The sequence below is a fragment of the Filicampus tigris genome, chromosome 6 (assembly GCF_054856515.1).
Source record: "Filicampus tigris isolate MCC_2025a chromosome 6, RoL_Ftig_1.0, whole genome shotgun sequence".
Lineage (NCBI taxonomy): Eukaryota > Metazoa > Chordata > Actinopteri > Syngnathiformes > Syngnathidae > Filicampus > Filicampus tigris.
Window position 1 is genome coordinate 16,514,628 of NC_141222.1, and position 26,468 is coordinate 16,541,095.

General features: G+C 38.8%; 4 protein-coding genes across 13 annotated transcripts in view; 2 read left to right on the forward strand and 2 right to left on the reverse strand.

Annotated features, from left to right (window-relative positions):
* The window catches only part of fhip1aa (FHF complex subunit HOOK interacting protein 1Aa), a 32,289-nt gene extending 24,984 nt beyond the window's left edge, over positions 1-7,305 (reverse strand). The window contains exons 1-2 of one of the 2 annotated variants that reach the window (XM_086032264.1): positions 6,824-7,305; positions 4,858-6,377 (exon numbers count right to left, since the gene is read on the reverse strand). The gene's annotated coding sequence lies outside the window, so the exon portion shown is untranslated. Of the gene's footprint in view, positions 1-4,857; positions 6,488-6,823 lie in introns of those variants that run through there. The other variant, XM_086032263.1, reaches the window with a different exon arrangement.
* On the forward strand, positions 599-17,048 carry sh3d19 (SH3 domain containing 19). The gene is made up of 20 exons (XM_086032265.1): positions 599-786; positions 5,345-5,384; positions 5,983-6,023; positions 6,114-6,153; positions 6,245-6,359; positions 6,855-6,999; positions 7,065-7,928; positions 8,678-8,749; positions 9,047-9,159; positions 9,406-9,446; positions 9,529-9,688; positions 9,784-9,846; positions 10,263-10,329; positions 11,040-11,170; positions 11,241-11,302; positions 12,010-12,245; positions 13,260-13,300; positions 14,151-14,328; positions 15,378-15,475; positions 15,560-17,048. Exons 1-20 carry the CDS (start codon positions 714-716, stop codon positions 15,665-15,667), a joined length of 2,688 nt encoding a protein of 895 aa, XP_085888391.1. The 5' UTR covers positions 599-713; the 3' UTR covers positions 15,668-17,048.
* Positions 16,558-20,275, reverse strand: rps3a (ribosomal protein S3A). The gene is made up of 6 exons (XM_086032268.1): positions 20,115-20,275; positions 18,936-19,039; positions 18,476-18,663; positions 17,673-17,881; positions 17,480-17,589; positions 16,558-16,732 (listed from the first exon to the last, which is right to left on the reverse strand). Exons 1-6 carry the CDS (start codon positions 20,174-20,176, stop codon positions 16,605-16,607), a joined length of 801 nt encoding a protein of 266 aa, XP_085888394.1. The 5' UTR covers positions 20,177-20,275; the 3' UTR covers positions 16,558-16,604.
* Positions 20,276-24,578: 4,303 nt separating this feature from the next.
* Positions 24,579-26,468, forward strand: part of lrba (LPS-responsive vesicle trafficking, beach and anchor containing) — a 231,251-nt gene continuing 229,361 nt past the window's right edge. For 5 of the 9 annotated variants that reach the window (XM_086032881.1, XM_086032886.1, XM_086032889.1 and 2 more), the window contains exon 1: positions 24,579-25,541. In XM_086032881.1, the coding sequence (XP_085889007.1) occupies positions 25,392-25,541 (150 nt within the window). In that variant the 5' untranslated portion in view covers positions 24,579-25,391. The remainder of the gene's footprint in view (positions 25,542-26,468) is intronic. The other 4 variants (XM_086032885.1, XM_086032882.1, XM_086032887.1 and 1 more) reach the window with 1 other exon arrangement.

The window sequence follows — 26,468 nt, forward strand, 5'->3', positions numbered from 1 at the left end:
CAAATCCGAATAAATGGTACCTAAATAAAATGTTAACAACATGTCTTATTCGTAACGATTAAAAAAAGTTAAACACAACTGAAGTATATTTTGGCATTGATCCACTAGAGGCAGCCCGAGTACAATTAGTGGTACACAAACCACTTTTATTGTATTACTGTATACTGCATGTACAACTACAATTATGGTGATTATTTGAATCCCTCTAAAAACGTTATTATCCTTGTCCAGGTAAAATGGGGCAGCTCTTTGACAGTGTTACCGAAGTTGAAGGCCATTTGGTGTATAAAAGTGTCTTGATATATTGTGATCAGGTAGATTACATTATGATTTCTACTATGAAAGGATGTGGTGTGTTATCAACTTATATGATATCTGATAAGGTATAATGTGGTGTAATATCATATCCTACTTGTGTGGTAAGGTACGTTGTAGTATTACAGTTACAATAGCTATTTGATAGTATTCTAAAACATGAAAGTAAAACAAAAGTATGGCTTTACTCCAGTGATCACCCCTCATTTTAGTGAGGGGTGGGGTCGATGTTGACTCCCGTGCTGTGTCCCACCCACACAAAGTGCTGCAGTCGGCAGGACCACTGTGACCGCCGAGGACACATAATCACATGCACACACTTTTAGGAGAACACATACTTAACTATCTAAATTATTGCCTTGTTATGACTTGTTTCTCGTTCTCCATTGTTTTGACTGATGATGGCTGAAGTGAGGCGTGGGGAAGAAGAGGAGCATACTGAAATTCACCATATCATCAACCAAGCAACAGGTATGTTGGAATTACAAACTGTATAGTAATAATTAGAACTCAAATTAACTGTAAAAGTATACACACACATATACACACACACCCACACACCCACAAACACATCCACACAATATGATGCCTTTATATACGTGTTACAAGAAATTTGGCCATTTTTTTTTGCTTTGACTTGCAAGCTTAAACATACGATATGAGTAATGTATGGTGCCCGTGAACTCAACTCACGATAATTTGCACTTTTTGCAGATAATGAACAACTAATCAAAAAAGAGGCTTCAAGCTGTGTGATGCCGCTCCCTTTTAAGTTTAATGTCACAATAAACATAAAACAAAGCCAATTGTACTTTGTGTATTTAAAATAAAAATCATTGCTTTGTCCATATGGAAAATCTACTTATCTTAATGCTAACAAATAATGTAAAACTACATTGACATGCTAGCAGTTAGCATCAATAGTAATGGTTTTAGAAGCAACAAATATTTGAACACAAATGGTGCAACATGTACATCAATAATAAAACAATATAACTCACAGGCAATCTTTATCCTCTACAAAAATACTTATGGACAATTCTGAGCTTTTGTCAAAATGGCGTCACAACTGAAGATGGCGGTGAAGTCGTTGAAAAAAACTCTGCTCATTGAAAAGCATTGAACTTTGAGTCGTTAACATTTGAATTGTGAGGATTATTTTGATTTCAAAATGTGATGAAATGTCGTTTGACTACTATAAAAATCTGCCTGCAGAGGCAAAAGTGTGATTTTTATCACACTCGAAAACGAGTCTTACCACTTAAGAAGTGCTCACCACAAAGTACAGCGGTCTTGGTTACCTTCCGTTCCGAACCGTCTAGTCCCACTCTCGTCACTTCTTTTACCCACTTTCTCCGACGTTCATGGTCCACACATTAATAAGGAATGATAATTTAGTTTCCATCATGTTATGGTTGGGATATCCAAACGCACAACAACTTTTAGGCATGATTTTATGTGAGCTTTACACCGTCAGTGTCCTGTGAAAAACACTTATGTACATTTTTTTTCATTTTTCTTATTTTTATTTGAATGGTGTTTCTGCGTTACAGACATCACATTAACATGAAAAACAAGAAAAATGAAAAAAAAATGGACATAAGTGTTTTTCACAGGATAGCGATGATATGCTAGTCACAGGCAAAAGCAATACAATACGATGGGTTGTTTTCATCGACTAAGGCGCGTTGCATTGTGGGTATTACCAGAAATGCCCGGATATTTCGGAATTGTCCATATTACAGTATGTTACTGAGTCACTGAGTCTGCATGACTGTACGCAGTACTGCCCCCTGGTTGTCAAAGAGGGCACACCAAGGAGCATCACAATGAATTGGATTTCAGCATTAAATCATGACGAACAAACTCTTTAATTCATTACATTCTATTTAATATGTTAGCAATCTACATTGTTATGATGTTAAATATTGTATTGTGCTAATTTTCTCATTTAAAGATGCTATTACAGATTAATGGCATTACCATTCATTTCAATGGGGAAAGATGATTTGAGATACAAGCGTTTTTCGCTACGAGTGTGGTCATGGCACAAATATATTCGCATCTCAAGGCACAACTGTGCATACATTTATCTGAATAAATATTGTGAGTTTAAGGACGCAGGCAGATGGTTTCTTGCGCAGCTGCTGTGCGCCTGTTGTGGTCCAAAGCATGTATAGAATGTCAGCATGTGTTGGAGTGGCACAGGCACAGCTGTGATGGGAAAAAAAGTATTCCGCTGACCTCAGCGGCTTCACAGACCACGTGCGCTAGTGTCCACTCACACAATAACATCACAACACATTACAATATATACATACTCTGTGATTCCCTTTTGTCTTTCGGAAGACACAGAAACATTGTAAATGAGAAATGGTCGTTCAGCTTGATTTGAGGTCAAATAAAGCTAAACAGTATCTGGTTAAGTGTGGATTTTTTTGCAGCGGGACAGAATTTAATTATACTTTTTACATTTCAGTAAACCTCATATCAATGATGTACACATTAAAAAAACTCACGTGCATGAGGTAAAAATTTAAGGATTTTCCTGTTTGTGGGGTGTTGGTTTTGTCAATTATTGTTGCAGAATTTTCATGAAATTTCAAGGATTTCTTTTTTCAAGTGTAGTATATGCCAAATTTGGTCAGTAGATGAACTATTGTTCAAAAATTCAAAGAATGTTATTGTTTATTTGTTTTACAAGGAAACTTTCTCATCTTTTAACTCATTCACATGCCAGGCGTAATTTTAACCTGAATGGAAATGTTCTTGTGTTGTTTTGAAATTATGTCATTTTGTCAGATTAGTTTTATTAGTTTTTATACATGTTTGAATCTTGCAAATTTGTTTTTTATTTATTATTTTATCATTTTTTGCTAGGTAACACTTTTACCTACACTTTAACAAATTCCAAGACTTTCTTATTTCACATTCAATCTTCTCCTGAATGAGCATCACATTTGCAGGAATACATTTTTTTGCAGGTGTAAATTTGTCTAAATTTTGTCAAATTTTAAAGATGTGTTATTTGGATTACAAATTTGGAGGATGCACATTTGAACATTTTTAGCAAAATTTCCATTATTTTATGTATGTATGTATGTATGTATGTATGTATGTATGTATGTATGTATGTATGTATGTATTTATATGTATGTATATCACCAAATATCTGGCAAATTTTGAAGTTTTAATTCTTATGTAGTAATTTTTTTTTGCATGGTGTTATTCTTGAATATTTACTTTTATATACTTGTACTTGATTGAATTACTAGTGAAATATTATTGTTCTGAAAGCCCCATTAGATATTATACTTCCTCATCTTTTGATGATAAACCTTTTTCCACTTGGGCATTGTCGTGTTGCATGGGCTCCACTTCCTGACTGACCGCATTCCACCTAATGCGATTGGTCCAGCGTAGTGATTGTGGGTGTCTGACTTCTGTGTTTTTTGTCACACACATACACACACGCATTGGCATAAACCCACTTACTAGGTCATCCATCGGAGAGGATATAAATGGTAACATGCTGTTAATGGTGGACTTGTCATACTCCATATAGCTCCTCAGCAGGTAAGCCCACTTTAAGATGCAAGGTGTGGCGCACCCGTGGGTCTAAAAGGAGTTCTTTCTTCTGTATGTAAACAAGGAAGTGGCAGCACTTTAAAAGCTTTGTCAGGATAAAAGCGAAAGGACACTAGAGTCGTTGAGGAAGGTCAGTAGAAGCGAGAAACAGATGTGACAGGTGATTTTTATGTTGATTTTAACAGTATTTTCCTTGAACCAAAATGGTTGCATCTGCTTTATGCCACACGAGAGCTTTGATTTTGACATTTATACTTTTTCTATCCATTTTCTATCAATTTTGTAGATGGTAATTAGGTCCTTTTTGAATCAGTGTGTTAATTTTTAATTCCAATGACCTGAAAACAAGGTGGCAGACTTCGTGGTTTAGAAAAAATTCTTTAGCTAACAATCTGTCAACAATATACATAAACAACACACAGGGACAATGAAATGAATTAAGTAAATAAATAAAAATAAAAAATGCCAGCGGTCTTAGATAAAAATGAAGAAACGTTCAAATGGATGGATGTGCAATTTTAAAGTTTTCAGAGCTTTCTCATTTCTAGCACCGGATATAGAAAGTTGAAAGTACATGGAATTCTTTCATAACCGCCCACTTTGCAAATTTACATTTGTGAATATTGAACTTTAGAAGAAATACCATACACCATCAATTGAGGTGTAATCATTAAAAAAAAAAAAAAAAACACAAGATACACTCTGTGAAGGAAGTTCAATGTTACCAGAGATGTTGTCCAAGGCAAACCAGCAAATGTAATGTTATAGTTGAACGAGTCTGAGTAGATTTCCAAAACAGTTGATGGTGGACTTCCAAAACAAAACAAAAACTGTAGTATTTTGCATTTTAATGAGGACAAATAGCAGTCCTTAATATTGTAATTTATAAAAACATACATAATGACAGAATTAAATCAAATTAAAAATATTTTTTTGTCACATTGGTGTGCCTACCTTGGTCATTTGGGATTCCACTGGAGTTCGAGGCAGGACAATCCCCGTTGCAATATGATTGGCTGCTGCTGCTGCTGACTGGGTGGATGGATGTAGTGCCCATTACCATTTTCACAAAACACACGAAAATGGGTGGAAATGTGAATCATAACAGGACAGACAAAAAAAATCTCAAGGACTCATACACAAAATTCAACAGGAAGGCAGCCATTTTGTCTGAAGCTGCTATTTTGGGCCAGGGTTTGTACTTTGAGCATTCAGAAAAATAGGTTTTGAAGCACCTTTACTTGCTGAGATCCAGCCTTTCACGTTTAGTTTAATGGCTCATGATTCATTGTAGAAGCAAGCTTGTCACATGACTTCACAGTAGTGTTGTCGGTGTCTCTTTGCAGACCCAGTATTTTTTAATCAATTCAAATAGAAATGGGTGTCTTTCCCGGCAATACACAATTAATAAAAAATGAAAACTCTCTGTTCACTTTCACAGATCATCTTGACAGAAGCAAAGCAGATCTTTTGCATTGCAGGTAATTTGTAATGATGTGAGGCCTATCCTTGTCATAAATAAACCTCCGTAATGAAAGGTATTTTATGCTTTTTCATTGTCTTTGGGGTTTGTTTGTGCTACTTTCTGACTACACTTGCTGGTACATCCAGTAGTATCATTAGCAGCACAACATCTCAAAAGATTGCAGAAAATGTAAGGGGTAGTGCAGTGGTAAAAAAAAAATTTTAATTCCCTTTTGGTAATGGCCGATGTTAAATTGATGTGCGTTACGTTAATCAGAGCTATGCACAATTCCCCCAAAGAAAAGGGGTTATCTGCATAATCCTGAACATAATCTTGAAGTAAGGTGACTCCAAAAGGTTTAAAAGAAAAGAAAAAAAGGCTCAGCACCGGAAGAGAGGAAAAGACCAAATAGATGGGCCAATGGTGAGTGGCAGAAATTTAGCCACTTATATGTTTTTAAAGAGTATTTTAACTCTGCGCTTGTAATATTTTAGCGTATCTTCTATTTTTTAACGCCTGCATCTTTTATCAAGCTGCAATGTCCTTTGTCTTTTTGGATGTGATTATTTAGGTTGAATTACTTTAATTGATTATATTTATTTGTTCACCCTCAGCACAAGGCCTTTGTCTTCCATACAGCCCGCTGTTAAACGAAGTAAGTTTGCGCAAACTTAGACATAATATGTGATGCAAGTGTATGCATGATAAATGTTACAGATTGATAACTTTTTCTTATGTTTCTCAGCAAGGGCAAACTCTTTGAGTGACATCACAAGAGAACCAAGGTATTCAAAAAGTCTTTAAAGTCCTTTTTATGCTAATTTTAAATTATACTTTGTGGATTATGGCATTCTGAATGGTGTGTTGTGTTTGCAGGCGACCAGAGATTACTGTCATCTGCGCGGAACCTCTGGATGACAACAACTGGTTCTCAGCAAAGCCCGTGGTCTTTCCATCCGCTACTCAATCCAGCTGGTCTGAAGGCATCCAGGTTTGGTCGAGCTTGGTTCTTTATAAAAAAAGGAACATGGAAAATTTTGGTTGCATTCCGAATTGTACGACGAAGAACCGCTCAGCTTTAGAGGATCCACTGTAACCAAACTACATTGATGACATTTCACTCAAGTACAAAAAGTAACTAATTAGATAATACTTGATCATGCGTTTGTGGACTGGTAGTGCTTCCTATATGATGTCAAATAGAAAGGTTAAAGAATTTTTGTGCCTTCTTTAAAGTCTTAAATGGCACCTCTGAGGATTATGTGTCATTTTAAAAACTAGATTAAAGTCTAACATACTAAATTAAGGAAATACATATATTTATTACGACTTTAAGGATCTGCATAACCTAACCCAAGCGTGTTTAACTATTCTTGTCAAGTAAAATTGCAGTTTGATTCCAAGTTGAGCGACTTTTTCTGTGGTATTCAAAATGAAACGACATTTAGAAATTACCTTGCTAAAGTCTCTGTTTTCCACGACTCAGCCTCCACCGTCCTATGACCAGGTGATTGAAGAAAAGACCCAAGAAGAGCACATTGTTCGGCCCACTGCTCCCCCCCGACATTCTTCTTCCTGTACCACCACTAACTGCTCCACACAGACTGACCCCATCAGGGAAAAATCAGCCGGTAAAACCACTGGACGTTGAACATTTTTTTAATCTCGTTCCCTTCTGATTGTGATTCTTCTTCAGGTAAAAAGCCGCAAAAACCTCCAAGATCAATCTTGCCCAGGAATGAACATTCTTCTGAGAGTGGTCTGCACAAGTCACAGGCAAGACGGGAGTCAGGAGATCAGTGCAACAGATCGGTCAGCGTCCAATGGGAGACAGCTGAGCAACCTGACCTAGCCCCTACGAAGACAACTTTTTCTGCTCCTGCCTTACAAACCAGACCAGTCCCGCTTCCTCGCATAAAATCCAGAAAACAGAAAGAAGATAACGTTCAGACATTGGTCAAACTTGAAGAAGATGAGCTCCCCGCAGATGCTGCAGACATTTCCTCGAATGAGTATCTGAAGGAGCTGCTGGAGGTCTTCAGTCCGAACAGAGACCAAGCAAATCAGGAGGAACAAGTTCATGGCGAGATGAACAGTCAGCGAAACATCCAGGCCAGAATCCAGGCCTTCGAGAGCCAGATCGATCCTGAGCAAGGGAGTGCCTCCGAACCGATCAGACCACAGCCTCTTCCCAGAAAACCCGTGAAGCCACCGGTGTCAGTTAAACCTCCACTAGCTGCCAAAACTCTATTTGTTCAGGACAGTCAAAATGTATCAAGCCAGGATCAGACTTCGGTTTTCAAACCCCAGCCACCCCAGAAACCCGACGGAAAGCCTGTGCGAGAAGAATTGGAGACCCTGCTCTCAAAGGGCGGACCTCGGCACCGCTCACGCCCGGCGGTGTTAACCAGGGACTACAGCATCCATGACGAGGAGCCGCCTTTGCCACCGAGACCGCCAGTGAAGCCACCCAAGGAACCACTGAAGCCCAACCTCAACATCAATAACCACAACTCCACCACCACTCTCAGAGATGATGAATACGCTGACACTCCGGCAAGTAAGTCGAATTTTGGTTTTGAAGTGTAGTGGAAGTTGATAAAGTTTGAAATTTGGTGAATTTAGTTTGGTAGGTTAAACGTTAGGGATATTTGACTTTTGGGTGACATTTCAGGATGAACGTAAAATGCACTGTAGCATTTTATAAGCGAAATTAATATCATACTTTGCAAACTTGTCTTGTTCAACATTTCAGTGTTTTTCCCCCACTTGCACAACCCAAGGAAGGAACTGAACTGCAAAATTCACCACAGGTGTTTGATTCACAAATGGACCACTACATTTACTGGTTCAATTAAAATTGGTATTGAAACAGTCATCTTCATCCTGCTATTCACATTTTGACATTGTGAGACCAAGACAACAGACAGATCAAAAGTTCAGAAGTATTATAAGGCTTCAAATTGGATGATCTCAGATGAAAGTGGCTACTGAGCTTCGAGTTTGTTATCAGTAGATTGTAACAGACATATGGAGGGATTGAAAGGGTCCGGAAAGGCATATAAGTAAGTGGCTGTACTTGGAAGGGTTCATGCCCTTAATTTGAGTTGTGAAAATAGCTAATTTAGACCATTTCGCAAATAGCCTTGCAACCAGCGTTACCAACCAAAACCTCAAACAAAATGCTTGAAAATAATGTTGTTAGTACAACGAACAGGGAGAATGCTATTAAAACTGGACTAAAATGCTTACTACACATAGCCGTCGTGCTATTAAAACAACTGTTTATTTATTGGTATGTGACCTCAGATCCTGTTCCTGTCAAGGCGAGACCAGTTGTAACAAGAAGGCCCACCACTATCAGAGTCCCAAGCCAAATCGGTGAGCCCCGCTTAGCTGAAATACGAAGCATGCTAACAATAGTGATGGGAAAATGAAGCTTCAACTTTGCTTCATGATCCAGTTGTTGTATTTTTTGACTCCCCTAGATGGCACTCTTTTTTCAACATTGGCTGAAAGTACAGACTTGCCATTTCCTAAACTACTTTATTTAAACCAACAGTGACGTCTAGAGGAGTAAAAAATACAACAACTGGTTCATGAAGCACATTAGAAGCTTCATTTTCACATGACTAGTAACAAAGCACTATAGAACATAACAGCTGGTATCACCCTCAGACACAGATAGTCTTCAGGGCAATCCTCCTCCACTTCCCGCTCGGAAACCTGTCGGCTCCCTAAACACGGCAGCTGTTCCCAAGCAAAAGTCTTTACCCAGCATTCCAACACAGGTATGGATTTAATAGGATGTTTGCGATGACTCGTGATTTCAATCATGATAATTGAGCAGAATAACCCTACCTTCTTCGATCAGTAACATTACAGTTTACACTGGAATGTCATCAAAATGTTGCTATAATAGTCTTTGACGGGTTTCTACCAATGACTCAGTAGCTAGGCTGGGTGAGGATCCGCTGTTTTCAAGCAGAAACAACACGAAAGCTAAGCAGAGCATAAATGCTTGTGTTTCTCTGCAGGGATTATTAAGCGACAAGAGGGTTCCATCGCTGCCAAATCGGTGAGTAGAAGAAATCTCACTTTTTAAAAAAAAAAAATATATATATATTTCACAATTGTAATGCCTTTTCATCACACTTCAGACAGCAAAGCATTAAAAAAACGATCCCGCCACATCCACCTCCAGCAAAACCCGGTCCGGGACGACCGCCGCCACCCAGCGTGCAGGCCACCAAGGCCCCCAAAGGGTTCCTCCTGCCTCCAAGACCCATCCCGGGCCATCGTCTCTATGACAAATACTCCGTGAGGAGACCCACATAAGCATGTATCTATTGCTCTAACAGTGTTTAATTTACAATGACAAAGTTGTTTTTTTTGTCTGTGTGTCCTTCCCCAAGCTTCCACGCAGATCCGCCGCCCCGGACTCTAACAGGAGCCACACCGGAGAACTGTCATTCCAGGTGAGATGGGCTTTTTATAGAATATCTGGTAGGCTACCAGTGGATCTGATTCCTGACAAAACGAGGATTGATTCTGAAGCGTTTCAGGCAATATTATCTGCTCATACTTAGCCAAATGCTTCAGAACTCATTAAACGGGACTTCAAAGTGCTGAAGGACAATGACCTGAAGGAGTTTTTCTGAATTGGAATGTTAAGCAATGGCCAAGCCAATCACCTGACCTGAATACGATTGAGCATGTATTTAGCTTGCTGAAGACAAAACTGAATGGAAAATGCCCCAAGAAGAATCAGGAACTGAAGATGGTTGCAGTAGAGGCCTGGTGATGTCTATGCGTTCCAGAAGTTCTCAAGCTCCTTTTCACGCTGGCTAAGTTCTTGCATGTGTTAAAAAAGATACTGTGGTTGTTTGTGCAGGGTGCAGGTCCTACTCCCAAGCAAGAAAATGGACTAAACGTTCAAGCTTTGCATGACTTCACTCCAGGTGACATTTTTTTAGCCTAGTAGCATTTCGTCGCTGTCCTGTGAAAAACACTTATCTCCAATTTTGGAAACTTTTGAAATTTACACTTTAATGCGATGTCTGTAACGCAGAAACATGATTCATGTAAAAATAAGAAAATGAAAAAAGTGGCGATAAGTGTTTTTCACATGACAGCGGCGATTTCTTTCTTTGATGCCTTGGACAATTGATATTTTGAGTATGGATAAAGGTTTTTGTATCTAAAAGCTCGACGCGGTTAGAGTGGCATCCGTTAGCATAGGTGCTAGTGTAAAATACACCTAGCCAAAGAGCTGAAAAGAAATTACATAGTGAATGTTTCTTTATTTTATTTTTATGGTATTATTATCCTTTTAGCAAGTTTTAATAATAATAATTTAATAATTTATTTTTTTAAATAACTTTGGAGAGAAAAAATATATTATACCTTGTCTGTTAAATGTTTCCAGTTTTTTTTTTCTCTTTAGCCGAACATAAAGAAAAATTGTTGTCCTTTGGGGAGGGCGTTATACATTTAAATTTTAAAGGCAAGGCAATGCAGGTGTATTTATGTTTTCTAGAAATTTGGCTTTAACTGCTTGCCCATAAATAACACTGACATAAGGTGACCCGTTCTTTATCAAAAGTGTGATTAAATAAAGCTATATGGATTTGTAATGTCAAAAGTTTTTTTTTTTTTTTTTTTATGACAGAGGGTCCAGGAGAGCTGGGCTTGAAGGCCGGTGACATCATCAACATGGTGGAGCGTGTGGACAGTGAATGGTACAGAGGGACTTGTAAAGGATCCACTGGTTACTTCCCAGTTAACTTTGTCAAAGTACTGGTAAGTAAGTGATAGTCCTAATAAATTGTGTCATACAAATTCATTATCATTGTGGTCTTACTCCAATTAGTTGGATGCACCACCAAAACTTGCTCCCGAGAAGAAACCAAAGCCACTTTCTGCGAAAGTCACGTAAGTTTTCTTTTTTTTAAAGGATTGTCTTATTCTTGTGCCCTCCCCTATTTTTTTTCCATTCCAGTACTTTTACTTCTAGCGTGTGTTTTATACTCTGTCGATGCATTTTGCACCCTCTGAGCACTTTCATGGCTAAAAACGTACATGCACAAAACACAGCTGTTAAATCACCATGCTGCACAGTACGTCAATATTTTTTTTTCACAACTGCATAAAAACACATTTTTAGGTTTGTTTTTAGCACAGTGGGTAATAAAAGTCTACACGCCACTGTTTAATTGACAGTTTTTGTGATGGGAAAGGAAAGCCTACTAGAACATCAAAACTTCATTTGGGGTTAATCAGAGGCATTTTAAGTGGTGGCAGGTGTGTGCGGGCTCACATTTAACATGTGTTTCAGTGCATCTGGTTAATTTTGAGTACAGCCACATCGCCAATTATCAGATGTGTGCACACTTGTGTAGCCACGTTATCTTAGTTGTGTTTTTTACATCCTCTTTCTAAAATGCTTTTTTTTTCAATGGAGTTGTGTAGGTTGGTGGAGAAAGTTTTGAAATGATTTCTCTTGGTCTCATTTTTTGATGAACAGGGAGTGTAGATTTTTTATATCCACCGTACATTTTTGCCACAAAGGTACCCAAGTGGTAGTAAATCTAAGGAGGGCACAAGGGTTAAAATGTAGCTATTTATTTATATTTTTGAAGGGGTCCCAGATGTGTGGCCCAATTTGATTTCGAGGGCAAGAGCAGTGAGGAGTTGTCGTTCGTGGAGGGGGACGTGATCCGGCTGCAGGCCTACATGGGCGACGAGTGGGCCCGCGGGCAGTTGGGCGCCGCTTCTGGAATTTTCCCTCTTAATTTTGTGGAAGTCATCGAAGATCTGCCGTCACCTTCCACTTGGCAGCAGGGTCGAACTAATCCCAACAGGGTTGCATTACCAGGTAAGATGTAATGCACCTATGTGCCGCTGTTTCTACCTTTCTTTACAATTTGGAGTTTATGTTCAATACAGAACCAAGTTGCCAGTGCACATTTGTGGATAGAAAAAGTGCTTTCTCTGTGAAATGTTTCCATCTTAATCGTATGTGATTTTTTATAAATGTTTTTATCATGCTTTTTTTTTTAAAAGAAAAACAATGATGTACCGGTATATACAGTAATCGCATACACTCACTTCGAGATATCACAAGATATTATAGTTACTTGCAGTGGCTGTGATTTTGCACACTTAGTCACTAGTCGCGGTACGATTAAAATTTTGTGAATAATTTTTCTTGTTGTTTTGGCTTAAATGCGGGGGAAAAAAAGAGAACACTAGCAGGTATTCTAAAGTTTGGTTTGATATCTTGTTAAACCACGCATACCATGTATCCACATTTAAACTGTTTTAAATTAAATATAGAAAAAAAACGTGTTAAATCTTGGCTTGGATTTTTTTTTTTATTTCTACACACACATGGTGTTTTTATACATGGTGATATCCACAGTGACTAAGATGAGCACAATACACACATATAAAATATACATAATGCTCCATTGCCTAACCAATCCCTTGGACCTCAACAATTCATGTCCTACAACTTAACAAAAATGAATACATACAGTACATAGACTGAGAGAAAAAATAAATAAATAAATAAATAAATAAAAATAAAAACGTGAAAAGCATTTTAAATCATAGACGACTTCCAAGTCTTGCTTTAATTTGCTGGCCAGCCAAAATCCAAAAGGAGATTTTTTTGCTGTTTTGCATCGTGAATTCGGGCCGTAGATACTTCCAGATAAATCATATCAAGAAAACTTAAATATCAGTGACAAATAGATAGATAGATCAATGTTGCTGACTGTGTGAGCTGCTGAGGAATAGTTGCATCAAATGTTGTCCTTTCTTCTATGCATATTATTCAGAGCTTCCCTGGTATGTGACTTTGAATTCTGTGTCACTTTTTCTACAGGCACGGCCAGTCATCAGCCAGAGGCAGTCAAACCGGCTGAGGTAGGCTACATTTATTTTTACAGTGGTGCCTTGTGGTATATGAGTGACCCTGTCAATCGGCTGATTTTTTTTTTTTTTTTTATAGATTTTTTTGCATAGATTTACAAACGCAAACTTGAGGTACAAGCATATTATGTTAGCAGTACACACAATTCCACTCACTTCACAATAGGCAGCAGTTTGGCGAACAGTGAACAATTCATCAAAACGAGACTTCAAGCTGCTTAATGCCACTGCCAGTTAACGTTTACTGTCAAACAAAACATTAATAAAAGAAAATTACACAATGAATATTGTATTTAAATTAACCAATCTATGTTGTCTTGAATGAAGGTAAAATGAGCTTATTGCTTACACATAGTTAGCATTGATTTTTTTTTTAACACAAATGGTGGAAAACATGTGTACACAAATAATACAATATTCACTGGCATATATTTTTTATCCTCTATGAAAATGATGATTATTGCATAACTTACTGAATAGTAGCAGAAAAAGTATATTCTTCTTCGTTTATGTCTGCATGACTGGTATTATAAGTGTATTTCTTTACATTATGTTATTATTGCCTTTTTATTAATTACAATATAGGATATTAGTATTTCTCGTAATTAAATAAAAACAAATACAAAAATGTGTTTATTTTTTTAGGGGTGGGAGGCTGGAGTGGATAAATGGCATTCATCCATTCCATTCATTTCAGTAGGGGGAATCGGGGAAGGCACCACTGTACAGAGAAGCATTTGCCCCTTTTCCACCGCGGGAACCTTTTGAAGAAGTTTTCAACTTATCGTGGTGGCCCAATTGTTACGGACAGGTGTAAAAACAGTTTGTCGTGTTGCCCCCACAGTCCTCAGTGGAGTGGGCGCTGGCTCGACATGACTTTGATGCCAAGTCAGCGGATGAGCTGTCCTTCAAGCGGGGCGACTGCATTCTTGTCATCAGACACATCGATGACGAGTGGAGCTGCGGAAGACTCAACGGCAAAGAAGGAATCTTTCCTCAGACTTTCGTGGAGAGTCGCACAGGTATGACACACACCACAATTCTTGTTTGGGTTTCCACTTATTCAACAGTTAGTGAATGATTAATGACTCTTGTTTAGGTGAAAGATTAAAACATGTCAGTAAATAAAACAATATTTTGTCTGTTTCCGCTAAAATGAAAAAAATAAATTAAGTTAAATAAAAGTGTGTGAACAAAGTTGTGCTTTGGCTCAATACAAAAACAAAATTTGGATGTACATTTTTTAACTATATTTATTTGCACAAAAAAACTTTTCTTTGTTTCAGGTATTTTTTTTTGTCAAATATGGAATCACTTGGCTTGAAGCAATATTATTTTTTTCCAGAAAACATTAAACATTTTTTTGTGTTAGCGAGAGAGATATGGCTATGATTTTGAATTGAGAAAGGTTTAAAAAAAAATTCTTAACTGTAAAATATATTTAGTGTGAAGTTTTTCATTTTTTTTTCTCCGAATATTACTGTGATGTATTTTTTTCACCAAAATAAAAATTCACTTTTCTATCTGCACAGTACTACCTTAAACCAAATATTTCGACCTTTTATTTTTAAGCAAAGAATTTTAGGAAAAAATGTCTCTGGGCAGGGAACAATGACATTATAATTTGAATTATCTTCAAATTCTGTAAAATACTGATTAGGGCCGATTAAGTGGCCAATATTAGTTCTTTGCAAATCGTCAACAATCTAACTTTTTCTGTAAAATATCGGAATCGGCATAAAAAAAATCCATACTGGTCGGGTAATATTTATTTTTCGACGAAAAAATGAAGAAAAAAATGTGCTTGATGTTTTCCGAGGATCAACAAAATCTTCACCATCTTGTGGGACACTGCGCCCTCACCTCAAATTCTGACATTATTTGAAACCATACCTCTTACAACAAGGGGCCAAAACAATATGTTCTTAGGCCTGCTACCTAAAATATGATTGCAATTGTTAGAAGTGTTAGAATGAATTGTGAAGTACTTATGTGGATTTCATGATTTTAAAAGTTTTTTTTTAATCCATCGCAACTGACTATTTTTACCAAAATTTTGGATTATGAGCAGGTCCAAAGTTGTCAACTAACGAGTTGGAAAGTGGTGGAGTGAAGGGAAGGGCCATGTATGACTTCACTTCAGACTGCGATGAAGAGCTCTCTTTGCAGGTCGTCTTTTTTAAAAGTACATTTTTAAAATGTGTATTTAAGCATTAGAATCCACCTGACATGGTACAATTGGTTCCTTTGCAGGTCGGGGACGTCATCACCAACCTGGAGTCCATGGACGACGAATGGTTCCTGGGTGGCCTGAGGGGCAAACGGGGCTTAGTGCCTAAAAATTATGTTCAAGTGCTCTAATGTACCGACTCAAACCTCAACTACGTGTTGTGCAATGCAGTATTTGACACCAGTGACTATTTTCTGCTGCATTACATTTAGAATTGTATGGTACTTATGTTCTTTGATTGCGCTATATAGATAAAATTGTATTGTACTAATTCTGTTAAAAAAAAAAAAAAATGGTACACTGGCACTATCTGGTGGTTTATCCTAGCATTGTAACCTATTCCTAACCATATCGTACAACGCCAGTGTTCCAGGTGGTTCATGCACTCTTATACTTACGTTTCAATTTGATGTAAAACAAGTTTTCAGGAAAAAAATAATTACCCCATTTTAAAAAAATGCTTCCAATGGATGGAAAAAAGAAAACATTTCAAACTAAAAATAAAATCACCCCCCCCTCATTTCACCAGTCATTAAAATTTTGGAATTATGAAAAATAAGTTGTTAAACTATGGACAAATGTTTTCAGGTTAAAATAAAAACTATTTTGGAGAAACAAAAAAATGCATTGCCTTTGTCTTACAATTTTTGTAATCAAAGAAATTCAATACCTTGTAGAGAATGGCTCCCCTTGTTTGAAACCATGTCTTCTGATTTTGGGGCTTAAAAATTAGTCTATCTGCCCGTTTACAGGTTTTGGAGAAGACAATTGCAGACCGATGACAAATGATTAAATGAAATGAAATACTTAACTATAATTTTTTTAGTGTCAGTAGCAATTACCAATTATGAAAAATTGCCTCAGGCCGTTTTTGGGCAAAAATTGAAATGTTTGCAGATTAGGTATCATGTTGTAGGTATAATTAAGGCCTTCATTTGACCTTTTAAAAAGGATCCTGACACTCATTTGGACTGTTGTGCTTTCCATTCAACAGCAATAACACAAAAAGAAAATTCCAAGGTTGGTCATTTACATTTTTTTTTATTAAATCTGTCACGGTGTTTATTTTTAGACGGTCTCCTGGATGGGGGGCTCGTAACCGTCGGCCCTCTCCACCTTGGCTCCAGTGTCGTCTCCGGATGCTTTGGCAGCACCACTGGAACTGCCCTCGCCATGGAGCTCCATCAGCTTTCCCACTGCGGGAGGAATACGGGCATTAAAAAAAAACACATTAAGGAGATATAAGGCGGGAACATAAAATGGACTAATGTAACCCCCCCCGGCGAAGAAAGGCTGAATTTTCATTTGAAAATCTAAGACCCTAGTGAGGATAAGCGGCACGGATAATGAATATTTAACCTTTAATAAGAGGCCTATGCAACCATGAAAAAAACTGGTCAATATAAAGACTAAATAAACATCTTTTTAAACAATGTGCTTAGTATTTTCTCAACAATTGCAATAAGATCTGTTCACATCGTGCAGTAAAAACAAATGACATGCCCAACAGAATTTAAAAAAAATTTGAAACTTTCAAATTATTTTGTTAAGACAGAAACCAGAATAAACTTGACCTTGTCAGAACAGCTGCAACCAAACAAACTGTAAGTTCTGTCATTCTTCTATATTTTATAGAAATATCAAACTAGCATTTGCAAAACTTTTCAACCATTCACAATATTGACAAACTGGTGCTGTGATCTTTCCTCTAATATCAACAATTTCTTCTTGCGCTGTTGCACTAAAACTGGTTGTTGAAGCCCGGCCACTCATGAAAAGTAGCGAGTCAACTTTATGATAGAACAAATTTACTTAGCTGGGCCGTAATAGGTCAATAAATATTGATACTGATTTAGAGCCCAGTCCTATGAAGGGCCATCAAACCTTTGGCATCACCTGTGCCTGTGATTGACGAGCAATCAGTTTGATAAATTCCGTCTTACGTTCAAACTTGGGCTTCTTCAGCATTTTGACCTTGCGGACGTAGACGTCGTGCAGGGGGTAAATGGACTGGCAGGCCTTCTCTATGTCCTTGCCAACGCTGTCAGGGATCCTGCAAAAAACAAAACACAAAAACGTCAGTTTACTTAGGAAAGACAACAACGGCAAGACCTCAACTCCACCCGCGCCACTCACAGCTTGTTAACGACCTCCTTCAGGTCGTTGGTCTGCACCTCGCGGGTCATGATCTCCACCATCTTCTTGCGAATCTGGCGCACCTGCTGGTGCTGGGCGTATGAGGTCTTGCGGATCTGGTTGGTGCGCTTCTTGGTGAAGCCCACGCAGAAGAGACGCAGCAGGTATCCATCTGTGGTCTTCACGTCCACATGGGCCTCGATCATGGTCTGAGGGAACACCGGGAACAGCCTCAGCTTTAGGGACTATTACGGGGCTGCAACGATCAATATTTTGATTTTCCAATCGATTTTTCTACACATTACCCCATAAAATAATCGGATAAAACTTGGGTTCTTTTTTCCAGCGTCAAAACGTATGCAGCACGTGTGCAGCTATTGATGTCTTTAACTTCCAGGATAAACTACGACTGTGTGCTTTAAAATGTTGGGCCTGGTGAGTAACGTGAGAGTCTGGAAAAAGAGTGCCGCTTTGGCTGTTGTGAGCTCATGTTGGCAGCTTACGGGCTAACAATTAGCCAGTCAGCATGTTGAGTGCCTCGCGATGGTGGATGCCCTGTTGTGGTGTTTGTGCCAATTTGTACTTCTCTGCCTTTCTGCAACTCCTTCAACATCTTTATTGCAACCTACTTAAGACAGCAAGCAGGGGGAGTGACCACTGAACTTACTGTCAGAGTGCCATCAGGTTGCAATAGAGACTGGAAGAGTCACATAAAGGCATAAAAGTGTAAATCTTTGATTTTTTTTTTAACCTGTTGTGAATTTTGCCATTGAGTGTAAAAAAAAATGCACAAATGACGTTACCTGCCACTTCTTGACCATGGAGCACATCTTGTCACGGGTCAGGTCCATGCCGTGAAAGTTGGTGAGGCAGTTCTTGCCCTGCACGTCCTCCGTGATCAGCTTGAACTTGCGGAAGGCCACCTCATCGTTTTGCAGATCAGCGAGGCTCACCTCAAACACGCGACCCTTTAGACCGTCTGAGGCAATTCCTGGGAGGGTGTAAATGACATGGCAGAACCAGTAAAAAAAGGCTTGAAGCTATTTGAGTGTCAACAAGTGAATAGTCCCTGGTGGGAAAAGTCAGGAAATCCTTGAAATCTCCCCAAAACATGGGAATGTGTGTTATGAACTGATTATACCAAAATTGCGCTTTTGACACATCAGGCGAATTTATGAAAATGCAATACTTAAACCCAGCCCACTGAAAGGAAGCATGTAATATTTGGCAATAGAGCAACAACATTAAAAAAAACAGACTTACTGGTTCCCTGAGTCCTGGTGACCAAGGTCTTGCCAAGATTGCGGATGACGAACATGGCCGGCGCCTTGACATCATACCAGTCCTTTTTGGAGAAAGGGTCCACACTGGAAGAAATGACACATATACAGTTTCTGGGTTTTTCTTGCATTTAAAATTTTGAGATGACAAACCATCTAATTTTGGGCCAACTCCAGCCATACAAGCTGAAATCATCACAACTGTTATGAGGTCAACATTGCACTTATTTCTAAACTGCAATCGGTCAATATTTGAAACTGTTGGAAGTCCCTTTACAAAGCTATATTTCCTTTCCTCTTAAATATTGCTTTCTTTGTAGCCACCTACAAATTATTTTGCAACACATCTTAAGGTGTTACACAGTGTGAGCTATTTGGCGTGTTTCTTTATCAACAAAATTAACTAACCACTTCCAACCCCTTCCCTCGTTTATGTGACCTTTTTAACAAGTAATTGTGTCACATTTTCCTGCACACCATTTCTTATTATTAAAACAATCTTTTCCATGTTACACGTTCAAAACTCCCAAACGGCACTCATTTACCCATTTCCACATTGATCTACCGATACAAACCAATCCATCAGTCATGACATTTGGGACCGTTTATGATATTCCTAAATGTTCGTCTAATTGCCAAAACAAGACATTTACCAGCTTCCCACATTCCATCGGTTCGATTCACTCCAAATGTTAGCCTCACATTCTACATTTCAAATTAGTTCAGGAACATATCGGTTCGGCTTCAGATCTTTAAGACAGGCACATGTACAGAACAAGCACTGTATTATTCGAGGAATTAGACGTTCAACTCGTAGACGTGACGCCGACTAACTCCGTGCTAACATGCTTTAGCTTCAGGCAACGCAATCATTTAACAAACCCTACTGGACGATTAAACCAACTTCTACTGAACGCAAGGCAGTTAATAAACAAGTTAGTTACGCCACTAAGCAACAATTAAATCAAATGCATCCACGGCCACGGCAAAAGAAAGGCTCAAACTGAAACTCGACCAACATAGGCCCGCGTCGATGACAGTAGCCGAAGCCGGAGTTATCCGCCAAATATCGCGCTCATCCGCTCTTGTTTTAGAACGTTTTCGGTCGCGACCTTAAGTGTGCAGGTTCTTTGATGTTCTGTTGTGTAAATTTCGTACTTACATCTTCTTTTTGGCACCCTTTTTACCGCCTTTGGTCAGTCTCTTATTCTTGCCGACTGCCATGTTGGCTACAGGGAGTGAAAGAGGGGGAAAGGAGAAAATCGCGCGAGAGTTGTAGAGAACAAGATCGGGGTCATTTGTGACGTCCTCTCGCGATGCCTCCTCGACACCGCTCGCTGTTCCGGCTACGCGCCTACGTGACGGCCACATCGGTGGGGGCAAGTTATCATTGGTAATGCACATACATTGAAGATAAATCATGACGTGCTAAGTTCTCAACCGATTTTCAAGAGGTTTATTTTTTGTCAACGGGAAAGCACATGCTATGAACACAGAATGCATCCATCCATCCATTATCTGAATCGTTCGATCCCCTGGACTGCTTGCCAGGCAATCGCAGGGGGACACAAAGACGAACAACAATTAGCACTCACAGTCACACATAAGGACAATTTAGAGCAGGGGTGTCCAGCTCCGGTCCCCAAGGGCCGCTTTCCTGCCCGTTTTCCAGCTCTCCTTGTTGCAACACACCTGATTTAAATGATCAGCTCATCAGCAAGCTCTGAAGAAGCTTGATAACGATCATGATCTTCTGAAACAGGTGCGTTGCAGCTGGGATAGATGGAAAACATGTAGGACACCGGCCCTTGAGGCTCGAGTTTGCGCACCCCTGATTTAGAGTGTTCAATTAACCCTTTCATTCACAGTGGTCACTACAGTGGACAGCTATTTAAATGTTGCTTTCGCCTATATTTAGTGAGCTAAAAAATATATTTATATTTTAAATAATTACATCAAATCCTAATTAAAGCATGAAAGGGTTAAAATATTTTTTTTATTTGGATTAATTGATATAGGTGAAAGCAACTTTGAAATAGCTGTCCACTGTAGTGACCACTGTGCATGAAAAGGTTAACCTAGAAAGCAGGTTTTGGGAATGTGGGAGGAATCCGGAGTACCCGGAGAAAATCCATGCAGGCACGGGGAGAACATGCAAACTCCACACAGGAAGGCCGGAAACCGGAATGAAATCCTATACCTCGGTAATGTGACGCGGACGTGCTAACCAGCCAGCCGTCGTGCCGCCTTAACACAGAATATTTTATTCAAACAACAACAACAACAACAATACATTAGCAGCAAGTAGCCGTAAGTTCTATACTCTTCTGGTTCAGATGCCAGGTGATCTTTTTATCTACATATTCCTAAAATTTGACCCCCCGCCCCCAAAAAAAGAATTTTGCTTTACATTCACCGCCTTTTTCTTTGATAAGCGATTAATCTGTCGATTATTTTGTCTATTAATCGAATAATCTCATATCCAAAAAAGTTTACATTTTTATCCCTACAATCAAAAACAGTAATTCTCTCAAATTAATAATGCAGGAAATTCACTGACAAACTACTTATAATTCAGGTTGGGTACTTAACTGGCAAAAATATTGATCATTAATTTCCAAAGTAGAAGCTGATGTTTGCAAATGTAATGTGTTTATAGTTTTTATTCAATACACAGAAAAAAATGTTTTCATGCAGGACTACAGAAATCTGAGAATATGTACTGTTGAGAGGCTGAAATTCCAAGGATTTGGGCAATTTTATATTACATGTCTCTAAATGATTAACAAAATAATTATCAATTAATTTGACATAAATACATACAGTATATATATATATATATATATATATATATACATATACATATATACATATATATATACATATACATATATATACGTATATACATATACATATATATACACATATATATATATATATACATATATACACATATATATATACATACATACACATATATATATATACATATATATGTATATACATATATATACACATATATATATACATATATATGTATATACATATATATACACATATATATATATACATATATATACACATGTATATACATATATACATATATATACACATATATATATACATATATATGTATATACATATATATACACATATATATACATATAAGATAAGATAAGATAAGAATGCCTTTATTGATCCCACAGTGGGGAAATTTTCATTGTTACAGTAGCAAAGATATAGGTCACACAGGGGCGGCGGCATAATGTGGCCATTAATGTATAACATTGACAGCAAACATTTAGAATCAAACCTATGTAGATATACGCAGTAACATGTGTATATACACATGTGTATACACACCAACCTACATCTACATAAAACATATATACATATATATATGTATATACATATATATACACATATATATATATATATATACACATATACATATATATACATATATACATATATATATATATATATATATACATATATATATATACACATACACATACACACACACACACACACACACACATACTGGTACATAACATGCATCCCTTGTTGTGATTGTACAGCATTATGTGCAACTGTACGCAGCACAGGTAGATATCCTTGTTTTTCTGGTTTTCGTGTCTATGAACATGGAATGTGCTGACACTTTGCCCCCAATAGCTTAGTGTCTCCGTCGGCACGCAGCTCAAAGGGGTGTGTCGTATCTGTACCTATTGTTTGTATCTATACATCCACATTCACAGGTACTGTTTGCGGCCTTGTTATTTGGGACCATGAGGACCCCTGCCATAATGCATTATCCAACCATAGGCTATATTGTGCCTCGTTTAGTGGCTCATGTTTGGAATTTGTATACAGGATTTTTGAAAAATACTTTTATGTAGAGCAACACATTTTAAATTGTTTTAAGTTGATATTGATTTAATTTTGGAATAATATTATATCCCGTCTCTTTCAATATTTATTTTGAAAATGATTCAATTTAGTCTGTTCAAAAATGTTTATCCTGTTTGGCCTGTGGCCTAAAGTGTGCTTTGAGTTTTGGCTCCCTGGACGATTGAGTTTGACACCCCTGGTAAGTGGTGTCAGCACAAAGGTCATCAGTGTGGAAACAATACAAGTGTGCAAGCTCATGCGGATTTATTCGCCCTCCAGTTGGTCTGGTGATGCCAGGTGATGAGTCAACAGTCTGCTATGTGCCCGGACATGAATTACTGCTGTAAACATAGCGTTTTGTATACTGATGGCAGTTCAACACTGAAACGTTGATATCTGCTTCAAACTCCAATTCCAGAGATTGAACCACTGTTTCAAAGCTTGCTTCAAATCACTTGACATGCCTCAGAAGCAGCAACTGCTTCATTTTCTGAATGAGCCACCTGACTGTTTTGTGGTCCAATCAGGTGATTCACTGGGGTCAGATGATTCCCTTGAACAGCCACCAAGGATGCTACAGGTGCAGCAGTACATGACTGACCCACCGCTGGGAAGCGCAGACCCATTCACTTACTGGTGGAAGTTGAACCATCAAAATGTTTACCAGCTCATCTGTTCCAACTTGCAAAATATTTTATGCACCCCATAATGTAAGGATGATGATGCAATGATGGGGAACACAAACATTTTTATTGAAGTACATTTACTTCAATAAAAACATTTGTAATGAATTACATTTACTTCAATAAACATGTTTGTGTTCCCCATCCTTCTTATCCCCCACAGCCATAGTTACACAAGCACACTCACACTATGACATTTCCCCCCAGCATTCTCTCTTCCATAACACAAATAAATACACACGTTCATCAACATTGATGTAAATAGGTTTACTTTTCAGTTTTCGCCAGGGGAGGTCACTGTAACTGACGATTCATGAACCTTTTTAAAAAATTGGCCCAAATCATTCGGTAATTCACATATGGGTAATTTGTCTATCACTAGTATTTTGACATTGTTGCTAGTTGGCACTGGCAAATATATCATTTTAAAAGCTTTTCCCTGTTATCAGTTTATGAAAGCCTGCTTTATCAGAGGCTTTCATATAAAATCCAGTGATGGCGGATGCCGCTGCAGTGACTGGACAATTGCTTTCAACACAAAAGGGTGAGAAAAGTGAGTTGTCATAGCTTACACTCCAGTCATCATTCCCTTACACAGCAGGGCTGTGTTGCCTTTGTTACAGCTGTTACTCTATTTTTGAAATACTGGCCCCAGAACGCCCGCGACTCTTGTGAGGATAAGCGGTTTGGATAACGGATGGATGGATATTTGTACAATATTTTAGTGTTATCCATTGCTCTCCCTCAATATACTGTTTGAATGTGTTAATATTGTTTTAAAAGTTTGTTTAATAAAGACTTTTTTTAAGTGCCACAAATGGTATAAAACATGCCTAGAGTGTATTAAAATACTGTACTATATTTATACATCGCGGATTTCACTTACTACAGCGGTGATCTGGAACGTAACCCCGGCATGGATGAGTGGTTAATATTGTTGCTGAATTGCCAAATCATAACTAATTTCGATACTTATCCTATTTCTCCTCCCATGGGAAGTGGCTCAAAACTCATTTTAAACATGGTGACGAAAGAGCGACGTTAAACAGAGGCGGCCGCCGACTGTGTTCCTCCACCTGAGCCGCACGCACCTGCCTCGTCTACTCGCCGCCTCTGGAGCGGAACCAGCCCGCTCCAACTCACTTCTCCTCCCCGCGCATGCGCATACCTCCTAACTCGAGGGCTGCCACTGTCATGGCGGTGACGGTCTGAAAGCTACCGGGGAGCAAATCAGGAAGCGAAAGGCGGACGGAGCGAGCAGCTGGGCGAACGCTTCACTCTCTTCGGCCGAGCTTGAGTGCACTTTCCAGGCTCGACTAGGCGACAGGACACCACCTCCCCCACTCCTTCTCCGTGTGCGGTGGTTGAGTCTGTGTGTGTCCGAGCTTTGAGAGTTTGGCGCCGCTACCTGTCAAGTGTGCGGACTCCATGACAATAGCAACTTCCGCCGGTTGTAAAGTGTCCCCTATTTGAGGTAGCGAACGTCGGGGAAAGGCTAGCCGTGGTTCTACCTGCCACCTCGGACCATTTCACCTCACCTACTTGCCCTTCTTCTTTGGACGGCATTAATCCGCCAGTGGGCTATCAAGTTACGGACTAGAACAGGAGTAGTTCGCGGAGGCATTTCCCACAGCGGAGCGGAGACTCCTTTGTACTTTACTTGACTTTATTTATCGTGAATGGCGAGGGACGTACTCTTGCTTATGTGCCTGTAGACTGCCACCAACTAACCAGGAGGGACGTTAAAGAGAGCCTTCCGCTCCCTTTACTCATTTCCCTTTTGACTTATCACCGTCGCCATTGGAGGCGAACAGGTGGCTTTACCTGTGGACGCCACCTGCACTCCGTCCCCACCTCGAGCAATGGCGAGCGAGGAAACCACGCCGGGCACCTTGCCGCTCAACCCCGCTGTGCCCATTCGAGGCATCCGGATGAAATTCGCCGTGCTGGCCGGGCTCATGGAAGTTGGGGAAGTTTCCAACCGAGACGTCGTGGAGACTGTGTTCAACCTGGTAAGCTGATTATGCGCGCTCAGAATAGGCCCCGTGTAGCACCTTCATGCTGGGATAATTGTGACTTGTTGGGGAAAATAGTTATATGGTCTTATGTCAAAAAGGTGAATTGTGTCCAGTGTCCACCCTTGCATGTCAGACCGCCACTGGAATATTCTGTCATGCTGTTTACTGTCAAACCCCATCAGCTGGTGGTCAACCTGTGTCCTCGGGTTACTTAAAAGTTGCTGTATAATTCTAATAATTTCTATTTTTTCAAACTAATTTGTGGATTTGCATTACATCTTTTTTTTTTTTTAATTTTTTTTTTTAATTAAGTGAGTTCAAAGAGCAGGTGTCAAACTCAAGGCCTGGGGAGCCAGAACTGGCTCGCCACATTTAATGTGGCTCACAAAAGCAAATCGTGTGTCCCTGTCAACTTCCATGATCCTTGCACAAATCTGTGCCAAATAATAAATAATGTTGCAATTTTGCAAGATTTTTTTTTCTTTACCCCATTTTACCCCATACAGTATTGAACAATAATTGAACAAACAAGTAAAACATACATTTTTACTTTTCACCAGGAGAGGTCACTGCAGCTGACAATTCATTAACCTCCTTGTCCTGGGTCTTAAACATAGGTGGCATCAAATTAAACTGCACTAATAAACTACCAGAGGGTGCTGGAACTGCACAAATGGAATACAAGTTGGGCTTTTAAATAGATTTGCTGCTATTGATATCGTGCCATGACAGCGACAATATATAGTGGCAATTTTGATATCACGATATCACGATATTGCCGATACTGTGACATCCCTAAATGAAACCATAAAATTATCTCCAAAATACTGATAATTACTCAATAGACGGAATGAAATACAAAATATCTACCACTCCGATTAGGCCGAAAAGTCCCAAAATTGTATTTTCCTTTAAGTGTAT

What these genes read in the sequence shown, in the direction of transcription:
- sh3d19 (XM_086032265.1), top strand. Translation starts at nt 714, where the DNA reads ATGATGGCTGAAGTGAGGCGTGGGGAAGAAGAGGAGCATACTGAAATT. An exon ending in CATCAGGGAAAAATCAGCCG is followed by an intron (nt 7,000 to 7,064) that starts GTAAAACCACTG and finishes ATTCTTCTTCAG; the next exon opens with GTAAAAAGCCGCAAAAACCT. An exon ending in TTTGCATGACTTCACTCCAG is followed by an intron (nt 10,330 to 11,039) that starts GTGACATTTTTT and finishes TTTTTATGACAG; the next exon opens with AGGGTCCAGGAGAGCTGGGC.
- rps3a (XM_086032268.1), bottom strand. Translation starts at nt 20,176, where the DNA reads ATGGCAGTCGGCAAGAATAAGAGACTGACCAAAGGCGGTAAAAAGGGT. An exon ending in AAGGAGGTCGTTAACAAGCT is followed by an intron (nt 17,590 to 17,672) that starts GTGAGTGGCGCG and finishes TGTTTTTTGCAG; the next exon opens with GATCCCTGACAGCGTTGGCA. An exon ending in GAAGAAGCCCAAGTTTGAAC is followed by an intron (nt 16,733 to 17,479) that starts GTAAGACGGAAT and finishes TTCCTCCCGCAG; the next exon opens with TGGGAAAGCTGATGGAGCTC.